The sequence below is a fragment of the Chinchilla lanigera genome, unplaced genomic scaffold (genome assembly GCF_000276665.1).
Source record: "Chinchilla lanigera isolate Chin_1 unplaced genomic scaffold, ChiLan1.0 scaffold00031, whole genome shotgun sequence".
Classification (NCBI taxonomy): domain Eukaryota; kingdom Metazoa; phylum Chordata; class Mammalia; order Rodentia; family Chinchillidae; genus Chinchilla; species Chinchilla lanigera.
In genome coordinates, this window is record NW_004955432.1 from 8,906,296 (window position 1) to 8,917,644 (window position 11,349).

Below are 11,349 nucleotides of genomic sequence, written 5' to 3' on the forward strand. Positions count from 1 at the left end.
TGTCATGTTAATCTTGCTTGACAAACATTATCCACTCATTTCTCCTGTTAGATCTGTTCCACATTCTACTCCCCAATGATCAAGTGGTGTATTGTACTTCTGTCCTTCCTGCATTCTCTTTGGGCACATACAACTATGACTGCTATGTCCTTTATGTCAGTCCAGGGAAAATTCTCATGATCTGCTGATGCCAATAAACTTTTGTCTCCCCCGCCCACCCCCATCAAGTTCCATTAACATTTCAGAATCCAAAGCAGTATCTTGGAAAGTTTTTCCATATAATTAAAAAGGTTTAGGGAATTAATGCTTTGTGTACAATAAAATATATTCCCAATAACCCTACTTATCCATACAATGGAATATTATTTAACAATAAAAAGGAATGCTGGTATGTGATACATGGATAAACCTTGAAAACATTATGCTAAATGAAAGAAGTCAATCAAAAAACCACATACAGCATTGTATTAGATCATTTATATGAAATACACAGAATGATAAAATTTAGAGGCAGAAAGATTAGTTTTTGCTTAGGGTTGCAAGGCAATGGTTGCATACCATATGTTTTAAAAAATATTCAATTGTATACTTTGAGTGAATTGTATAGTATATGAACTATACACCCACAAAACTGTTTTTTAAAACATTTCTGTATGTTTTCTTAAGCTACCATTAATAAAATACCATTGAAAACAATTCAATGAATTTAAAATAGTTACACAAAATACAATTAATCAGAAATGGTGCCCAGCTATTGCACTCTAGAAAATGTTTCTATAAAGCCCACATTTTCTAAAGTATGCCATCCTTGCTATCAAATAGTTCACTGCAAGTAATTATGACTATCACTGAACATATATAAATACCCTTATAAAAAACAATTTGTTTCTATAGATGATACAAACCGATATATGATATAGCCATGATCTTCTCATTCAATTCAATGTCTCTAAAATTCCTCACTTCTTACTTAGATGAAACACCAGCAAAATATAAATACATGGAAATGACCAGTATTTCTTAAGCTATACCCATTAGGCAAAAAATTGCTTTTTTTAATGATAGTATTTATACTTATTTTTTTATTCATCTTTAGAGGACTTCATAAATATTAACTTGTTAGCAACTCCAATTCTTTAAAATAGGTAATTTCTTTTAAAAATGTAATTACTTATATAAGAAACTGAATATAAAAATACAGAAATAGAGAAATGATGCAATGAGGACTGTACTTTGTGATTTCTTCACCTGGAATGAGACAAATCATCTACTCAGTTGCTATACCAATCTATTTCATATCACAGGTTATCACAAACTCAGTGGTTTAAAATAACACACATTTATTCTTATGGTTCTATAGATCAGAAGCTTGATATTGGTCTCACTGGGCTAACATCAAGGTGCCAGCGAGGCTGCACTCATTTTGGGAGGGCTTAGAGGACTCCTGTTCCTTGCCTTTTGTAAGCCACCCACATTCCTTGCTTCATGGCCCCTCTGTCCTTCACAGCCAGAAGTGGCCAAGTCATTCATATATAACACCCCTATGGCCTCCTCTTTTGGCTCCCTCCTCACTTTTAAGGATCCTATGATTATACTGGGCCCACCCAAGTAATTTAGGATAATTTTCCCATCTCAAGAGTCTTCACTTAATCACATCTTAACTTAATCACTTCTGTAAAGTCCACTGCAATGTAACATGACATATTCACAGCTTCTGGGAACCAGACAGTAACGTCTTTAGGTGCCCATTCTAATACCCACCACAGGTGGCCTTGTCTTCAAAGAAATATGAACACACCTTTTGTAAATTATGGGGTTGTTTTTTGAGCAAGAAGGGTATAACAGCACAGTAATGGGTTTACATGGAGAACATGGAACTTGGAATGAAAAAATTCCTCCTTTCTGTCAGAATTTTATTATTCTTACTGGCATTCTATTTTCAGGATGAACCCTAATTTGACACGGAATAATAAAATGACCTGGCATTCAACACCATGGCAGGAAACAGAATTCATTACCCAAATGAACCTGTCCATTTGTTTTCTGTCTTCTGTCTTTATTTTGACTGTGCTGGGGATCGAATTCAGGGCCATGCACACACTAGGCAAGTGCTGTCACTACTAAGCTATATATCCAGCCCAAATCTGTCAATTTTTAAATCGAATAGAAACCACAAGAGCTGTTTTTGTACCATCACACTGTCTGCATAGCACTAAAGAACTCCCATAGTGTACAGCACCACAGCCTACACACAATTTTGCATTACTTCAAACTGACAGAGTAGTAGCTGGGAGAAGTAACTGGAAGACACTAATCATGAGGTTTTACAAACTTTTAGGCCAAAATATCCAAAAAATCAGTATACATGTATCTGTGGCAAAGAAATCAAAATTCTCCTTTGACAGTCCAAAATCAAAAATAAGCATCACCATGTTTTAAGACTTAAGGCCCAAGTGCTGTTTTCTTATCTTTTTCAGTTTAGCTTGATACCTTTTTTGACTCCAAGACAGAATAGTGATGTTTGATGTATTCAAGTTATAGCCAGCATGTACCAATTCTTTGGTTCGACTTTTTAAAGTATTTAGGCTCGAATCTAGAACCCGAGGACTTTCAATTATTTGTGAAATACTAATTTTTTCTGTTATGAGGTAATCTATTTTATCATTAAACTTTTTCTCTGCCAAGAAGATCATGTCTGGATAGCTTAAGACAAACTTGTGTACCTCTTCTTCAGTACACCCAAAAGAAAAAAGCTTCTCTTTGATATTTGTGTAGTTTCTTTTGACACAGTCATTGGAAAGGTCTAGGATTCCAGCTCCTGAACCACGTATCAGAACCAGTAGTTCATCCTTGTTCAAGGTGAAAGTTGACTGTAAAAATTCAATGTTAGCTTTCACTCGCTTGGTGCTCTGAATTAAGATGAAAGGGTTTTTGAAAATAATCTTTCTGACAAAATCTGTGGGGTCATTATAACCCAAAGACAAACAGACTTCGTGCAAAAATTCAACCATGTGCTTATTCAGATCAAGACTATTGGAGAAGGTACGAGGGGCATTGGTCAGTAATCGACAAAGGCATTCATGGGTCAATCCAACTGAACAGAGGAAATTTATATTTTTCTCCAGGTCTTCATTGTTGCTGGACCGAAAAAAGGATTCAGGAGAACGTTCCAGAATATTTACAATTTCAAGGTCTGATGTGATAATCTTTCTCCATAGATCCCACCGTTTTGAAAGACTTTCAGTAGTCCGTGTTATGGCTCGTGGATATCTTGATATGATACTAGCAATCACTTCTTTGCTAGCTCCTTTGGACTGAAGGAAAATCTGCAGGTCCTGTTCATTAGTGAACATCCTATTAAACACTCCAGGCTGTCGTTTCTTAGCCATATCAATATCAACTCCCATAGTAAGTAAGTTGTTCAGCAGGTCTTTATTCTCCGAAGGCTCACTGTCTGCATTATCATGTTTCACACCAAAAAGCCTAAATGAAATGGATCTGAAGAGGATTTCTGTTGAATATTGGATCGTCCAATATCTTGAACCCAAAAGCAAGTTACTTCTCATATGCCAGAGGTTTCTTGATGCCATAACGGTCAGGCAGCCCAGATCTTTCAGAATGCTGCATGAAACAACACACATATAAGTGCCTGTGTTAAATAATTAAATGACCACATTCTGATTCAATAAGCACCCCAGTCGTTTCTATAAGAAAACAACTATTCCTCAACAGAAGCTCACTGTTGCTGTTGGCTACCTGGAGACCCAGGGCTCCTTCCGCTTTTAAAATAACAAATGCAGGATAGCACCATCACTGTCAAAGAATTATTCAGACTTTTCTTTCTTTCTTTTTAATTGACCTTGCCTGCCTTGGGCACCCCAAATCAGTTGGCCCTCTCTATTCCTGCTGTTCCCTCCTGGCTTCCAAACCTTCGGCTTATTCTCAGTAAGTCATACCTTCATTTCTGCCTTGTCTCCCAACTTCCCAGATGTTTGACCTTGCCCTGCCCACAGACAGCAGACTTCTTTGCCTCTAGCCTCCTGTTTTCAAACTCTAAATCTAGCACTGAAAAACAGCACATCAGACTATCTGATTTCCATCTTAAGTATCTTTTCCTAAATTTATTGTACCTTTTAAACCCATGCTAGCATTACAGCCTTAATTCTTATGTTACACAGACCTCTAGTCAACAGTTCCTGATTCCAACCCTCATATTACTCAATTTATCCTACTGTCTCCTTGATTATAATGCAGTAATTCCAAAGAAATTTTCATCTTCAAAATGATCTAGTTGGGAGTCTGGGGATGTAGCTTGGTGGTAGAGCACATGATTAGCATATGTGATCCCAGCACAAGGGTGGGAAGGGGAGGGGAAGGGTGAGCTGGAGACGGGTGGGGAGAATAGAGAAGAGGGGAGGGGAGGAGAGGGGAAGGGAGTGAAGGGAAGGCAAAAGATTTAGTTGGGATATTTAATTTACACAATCCATGACAGGAACTACATTACACAGAGTGGCTCGACCTCCTATGTGCCAGTGATCCTCTTGCCTCAGCCTTCTGAGTAGCTGGGACTACAGGTAAGTGCCACTACACCCAGAGTTACATAAACATAAAAATTTTACTTCTACCCTTCTCCTCTACCCCAACACCATATTAGACAAGACTAATTCAATGATCCCTGCACCCGTACCATGACACAATTCCAGCTTCTGGCAGTAACTAAAATTTTAAGAACTCATTTTCCTGATCATTTAGAAATGAGGCATAAAACACATGATCTTATATAATTATACTCACAAGTCACCACTGAAATGAGCAACTCCATTTATTTTATGAGAAAAGCAATAAAAAAGTGTTCTTCCATGAGTCAGTCTATTAGGTAATTCATTTGTTCCTAAACCAATTATGGTCTGAATCATATAACATGTGGCTTAAAAAAAGAAGACTACTTTCTCTTTGTTAGAATACACAGCTGTGACAAATTTGCTTCCTGATTTCTAATTGCTTAAAACGGGCTCTTAAAGGAAGACATATCCCTTATACCCCTCTCTTTAAGCATAAAATAGAAAATAGAAATGGATGGTTCAAACCCACCACTAACATTCTAGGGCTGAAGATACTGCTTTCAAGATCAATTTCAAAGAAAGCCTCTTTTGCGTCTGTCCTCTTGATTACTACAATTTTAACAAAAATTTGGATTGTGCCCACATGTGGGAACATTCCTGTGGCTCACAGAGACTACAAAGTTTCAAACAATTGGGGAAAGTTTTCCAAACTACACAACCAAGTAACATTCAATTCAAACGCAAAGCATTCACAAAGCAAACAAATATCAAAAACAAAAGCACATTTTAGATTGATCCACATTCTACTGAGCTCCCTCTTCTTCACTTTTCCCTAGTATCACACACTATTCCAAAATTGCATGAATTTAGAAATTAAAAACAAGATCTTCCTCTAACTAATGAAGGCTCTACTTTGTATAGCACGTGTTCCCCTTTTCAGGCTCAAGCATGACCTCTACTGGAAAATGCGACAGAACTTTATGTCAGCTGAGGATCCAACCAGTACTTTTCTAAAGAGGTGTGAAAGACAATCTAATAGGATGTAGGAAAAAAATTGTAAAACTCCATTTTTGTCTTAGTCTGAAAAATTCTACTTTTTACATGTTTTGTAATGTACACAACATAATCATGCCATAAGACATGTATATAACTAATCACTAAATACACATATATTGAATATGCATTGATAACATGTTTGAAAATAATGTAAACAAGTTTGAAGTACTGCTATTCTAGACAACGTACTATCTTGAGATTATTAACTGAACAAACTACAGAGCATCAGACAGTTTACCAATGGTAATTCAAAAATAAGTGAAAATAGGGCAGGGATATAGCTCAGTGGTACACACTTGTCTGACAAGCACAAAGTCCTGAGTTTGATTCTCGGTACCAAAAAAAAAAAAAAGTGAAAATATATGCCAAGATTCTTAACAAGAATAATAAATCTATAAAGGTTTCTCCTGAATCACAAGTAGATTTTGTCTTTGTGTGTAACGTACACAAATATCTTCCACTTAAATTAACATGCGAAAACTGTAACTTGAGAATATTTCATAGAGCCTTAACTAGCCTTCCTGATTAATATCACCATACTAAAAAATCACTCATAATAGAAAACCGAAGTGAATTTTGCCTTCCTCTTCCTCAAGTCCCCATTTATCATATCATGTAAATTCAACTTCTTCAGCATCTCTCCACTCTTTGTTAATCTCAAATTATTGCAATTCTTCACATTCTCTTAACCAGTCTGTACCATCTGCCTACACTGCCTACATAACACCAGAAAATTGCCACCATCCTGGTACTTATAAAACAAAGATATGAGTATGTCCCTCATTTACTGATTAATGTCTTCCTGTAGCTCCAAGAAAATAGAAATCAGAACCTTCAGACTGGCATTTAAAGCCCTCATCACTTGGTTCTAACCATTTCCCAGCAGACCCTTTTCCTTGATCATCCTTCTCCCTAGCAGCATAGCCCTCAAACTTCTGATCCTAAATATTCTTTCCCATTCCAACCTCCTGGTCTTTGCTTAAGCTTCTTCTCCTTTAGAAGAGCCCATCTTCCTGATGCCATCAGGGAACAAGGTCTCACATAAATACCATCTTTCCTCAAATCTTTAATTTAAAATACGTAGTGGAGTCAATCAGTTTTTATAAAACTTATATACACCCTAAGGAATCTAAACCTAAGTATTATTTATCAGAAAAAAAGAGAACTGAAATAGACTTAGAACTGGCAACTAAAATTTGATCTTGATAATACTAAAATGAAAAACTGACCCCCAAAATGGCAGCGCAATCTCAGCTAAATCTAAATCTAAATCTCAGCTAAATCTTTAGCTAAATCAGCTAAATCTAAATCTAAATCTTGGTAAATTTAGATTTACCAACACTAACAATATTGACGGTAAACATATGAGAAACCTCTCAAATACTATTAGTGAAAGGTGCCCCATCACAATTTTAAATGTTCATTATCATTTAACCCAGTCTTTCCACTTACTGGAAATTATCCAAAGGAAATAAATGGTCAAATATAATTTGTTATGAAAGAGGATGCCCATGATAACACTACATGCTAAAGCCATTACCTTAAGGATTAATATTCAAATTTAACACACTGAAAATCTCTGCACTTGTAACCTGTTAAATCTAAGGAATAAAAGTGTATTTATGTTTTCCTCTGCGCCACAACTTTCTTTTTAAAGGACTTTTAACGGAATGATTAATCACTGGCTTTTGGGTAGTATATTTCAGCGGGTATTCTTTCAACACAGCCAGCTAAATAAGAATGGGGACTTTTACAGCAATGGATTTCTCACCTTATTTCTCTTAAGAGGACTTTTCATCCCTCCAGAAAAGCTGAAAAATAGCTGTTTCTAAACAACTCCCATCATAGAAAAGGCAAAATATTATCAGGAATTCCTAACGGGGAATGAAAGGATCGACTCTAGCTAACACTGCATAATATTTTCGTGAGATGCATTATCTCTTACAAACTATACATTTGTCAGTCGTACTGGAAAAAAATAGCAAAAAAATGCCTGCTACGATGTGAAAAATGGAACCACGAATATGAGAATTAAGTGCTTCATACACACTGTCTTATTTAATCCTCCAGGACAATTTAAGAGTTAGAAATTACCCCTAAAATTACAAAATCTGAAACACTGCCGAACTAACTTTTATCTTAGCTGCCGCGTGGAGGATTTGAATCATGTAGGTCTTCGCAAAATCAAAGCCACAGTAATTCCACATCATAAGTTCTTCCCTCCCTGTTCTTCCCCAAACCGCAGTTCTGTAAGAGGCTACGCTGTCTAGCTCAAACATCCCGACCAGCTTTGAAACAAATAAAACAGCACAGGGACACCAAACCCCAACTTCACCCTGAGCACACACTATACCTCCGCTCTCAGAGACGCCTCCCACTTCCGCCTCCGGTATCCTGAGATCGAGGAGCGGAAGTGAAGACAAGTAACTTCCGGCCTCTGGCGACGCTTGTGGTGACGCCATCAACTCGGCGACCCAGGCAGCCATGCCTTGGTCGTCAGTCGCAAGGCGCTGGAGGGCCAGCAGAGGGCGGCAAGAGACCGCTTTGAGTGCAGGGACGCAAAAGACTGGGTGGGGTTTAGAGACCAGGTTCTGGGAGAGCGAGGCGGTTCTGGGAGAGCGAGGCGGTTCTGGGAGAGCGAGGCCAATCTGGCGTTTCCGCGTTACCTTGGCAAGTGGCCAATGACTATTAATAAACCAATTCGGTTTGTCCGCATTCTTCCGCTCAGATTACGCCTAATGATTTGCTGTTGTCACTTCATTTTAAATTGACTTTGTCTTTTGTTGGTTTGTAAAGACAAAGATGGTTCTTTGGGAATTTAAATAACTAATCATCCGTTTATCTAGCAAGTGAAACTGCATACTCCAGTTCCTCCAGGTAAAACACACACCTGAAAAATCTGAAATGGTTTCTTGATGTGCATTTCTAACATTTATTTCTGCATGGGAGGAACCAAACTGTTTTACATTTAGAATGTAAAACAATAACATCGTTTTCAGGAGGTATGAAATTTCGGGCTTTAAGAAGGGCTCTGAGCTCTGGTGGTGCCTAGTGGGAGGATGAGAGAGAGAATATTTCTGCAATGCTTTTTGAAGTGTCACTGATTATAATAAGAGTAAGGATACTATCTTGTGCCTTATGATGTGCTACAGTAGAATCTATATATACCTTGCCTGTATTTTTTTCATTCAATCAATGAATATTGACTGCCTACACATTCTAAGCCCTGTTTTCAAGTTTGTGGATACGTATACAGTGTTTGAAAAATAAGGCAGATCTCCTGCTCTCCTGGACTTTATTTGCAGTAGTCAAATGAATATTTGCTCCTCTATATCCTTCTCCCCTCCCCAGAGCTGATCCAAGGCCCTAATAAATTGGTTTATTAAAGAAAAAGAAAGTGTGGTTGAATAATATTTGAAAGCAGGCACTATTCTTACCACTTTGCCAGTATCAACTCATTTAGTTCTAAAATGTAATATTATCTCCATTTTACAAATAAAGAACCTGAAGTAAAGACAGTGACTGCCTATATTCACATAGGTAGTAAGTAATAGAACTAGCACTGGAATCTAAGAAGTCAGAATATGTGGCCATTATTCCCACACTACCGTATTTCCCTAAAAATCAGACTGGGTCTCAAATTAATTTTTGCTCCAAAAGATGCACTTGGGAAAAGAAAAAAGAAAAAAGATACAATAGGGCTTATTTTCAGACGCTTTTTTTTTCCATATACAAAAATCTATATTTATTCAAATACAGTCCTGTCATCGCCTTCTGGAACATTGTCATAGTGCTCCAAGCCCTGAATTCTGGCCTGAATTTCTTGTGATTCCACTTCCTGTGGATATAATATGGAAAAACATTGTCATGGGGAAGAGATCATTCCTCACAGGAAGTGTGGGTTACAATTACTACAGTGAAGGAAAGGAATTTTGTCTTTTTTTTTTTTTTTTTTTGAGACAGGTTCTCATTATGCAGTTCAGGCTGGCCTTGAACTCACTTTGTAGCCCAGGCTGGCCTCGAACTCACAACAATCCTCCTGCCTCAGCCTCTCAAGTGCTGGGATTACAGGCGTGCACCACCACACCCAGAGAAGAAAGGAAATTTTAAAAAGCAAAAGTATCTTCACTATAACAGCTGAAGAGCCAAAATTAGAAGCAGAATCTTGGATCTTCTAATCATTTTTCCATTTTTCTATTTATTCATTCAACACTGTTTACTGGGCAATCTGTGAGCACCGTATGTAGCTACGAATAAAAGAAGCTTCAGTCAGTGATGGCTTGCATAGCAAAAAGTCTGGAGACAGGAGTTAACTGTTGACATTGTTGAGTAAAAGTTTTGCCCTTTTCGTACCTCTGTGGTAGATTTATTTATCAGAGAGATGGCTCATTCTTTCTCCCATCCTACTGACTCAAGTAAGTGCAAAAACAGATTCTGATAAATTGTAAGTCCCTACTGCCCTTGCTGGGTGTTGGTGGAGAAGACAGTTACTACTTACCAATTAACCACAGAGAACAGAACACAGGCTTCCCAAAGCAAAACAACAAGGAACACAACAGGAGGCTTTGGCTTATTGCCCTCTGGCCTTCCTTCTTGTACTACTAACTCCAGGCTCCATGAGACAAGTAGTGTCCTGCAGATCCCACTTGGAGACTAGCCAGCGAGCCAGACATGAAGCACTGCCTACTTCAGAGCTTTTCCTCATGAAGTGGGTGCTTGACTTTTTCAGTTCTGTGTACATCCTATCCTGAAGATCTCAGTCCTAGGTGTCTATCAGCATTACCAAGGGAGCTTTCTGCACGTCCTGAAGCCTAGCTCTCCATCCCAAGGGATTCTGAGTTAATTGGTTTGACACAAGTCTCACACATTGGTTTGGCTTTGGTTTTTGTTCTAAATTCTACTGTATAGCCAGAATTCAGATGTACTACACCTCTGAAACAGAAGTTGCTTAATTTCTACCTGCTGGTGGAGTGTCAATGATAGATTCTGGGGCTAATTCCATTCTCATCCAGGGAGAATTCAAGGATTCTCAGGCAAGCAGCCCAGCAGCTCAACACTCAAGGGCTTAAACCCACTGTGGCCTGGACTCACAGTTCCCGTAATTAAAGGTTGTTGTTCATGGTGAGTAAGCTCCTGCCTCAAAGGAGTATGAAGGGTAAAAGGGGAAACGGTTGCTCGGCAAAACAGCAGGTATTTTGTGCCTTCCCATTTCGTTCTGCTCCTCATTCCCTGTTCAAACCACCTTAGCAAAGTTGTTCTGCATTAGCAGTGTCCCTTGATGACAACGTAGATAGGAAATTACGGGACCTGTATCTTTTCAGTTATGTCTTATGCTAAGCTGCCAGGAGCTTCTCTTTATTTCATGATACACTTCTCTGTGTGGTACATTAATAATCTCTCAGAGATGCCTCGTCTTTAACCCTCATTTTCTCCCTTTTAACTTGTACCTTGTCAATGCTAGAATCATCTCTCCTTTGAGCCATTTTTCCAAACCCTTTGCATCACATGGTTGTAATCATGCTTAAGTATCAGACTAGCATCAGTGATATGTTTTTGTTTGTTTGTTTTGTTTTTGTTTTTGGTGTTTTTGACACAAGGTCTTGCTATGCAGTTCAGACTGGCCTTGAGCTCACTTTGTAGCCCAGGCTGGCCTCAAACTCTCAATGATCCTCCTGCCTCAGCCTCCCCAGTGCTGGGATTACAGGCATGTGCTACCATGCCTGGCATCAGT

The 11,349-nt window shown here is 38.3% G+C and overlaps 1 protein-coding gene across 3 annotated transcripts; it reads right to left on the reverse strand.

Annotated features, from left to right (window-relative positions):
• Window positions 1-257: 257 nt before the first annotated feature.
• On the reverse strand, window positions 258-8,060 carry Mterf1 (mitochondrial transcription termination factor 1). 3 transcript variants are annotated; one of them, XM_005387997.2, is made up of 2 exons: window positions 7,972-8,060; window positions 258-3,621 (listed from the first exon to the last, which is right to left on the reverse strand). In XM_005387997.2, the coding sequence occupies exon 2, from the start codon at window positions 3,588-3,590 to the stop codon at window positions 2,436-2,438; it is 1,155 nt and encodes a 384-aa protein (XP_005388054.1). In that variant the 5' UTR covers window positions 3,591-3,621; window positions 7,972-8,060; the 3' UTR covers window positions 258-2,435. The 3 variants fall into 3 exon arrangements, with proteins under 3 accessions (XP_005388054.1, XP_013371539.1, XP_005388055.1); XM_013516085.1 differs by having other exon boundaries at window positions 7,976-8,010; XM_005387998.2 differs by lacking the exon at window positions 7,972-8,060 and adding an exon at window positions 7,390-7,742.
• Between the last annotated feature and the right edge of the window lie 3,289 nt (window positions 8,061-11,349).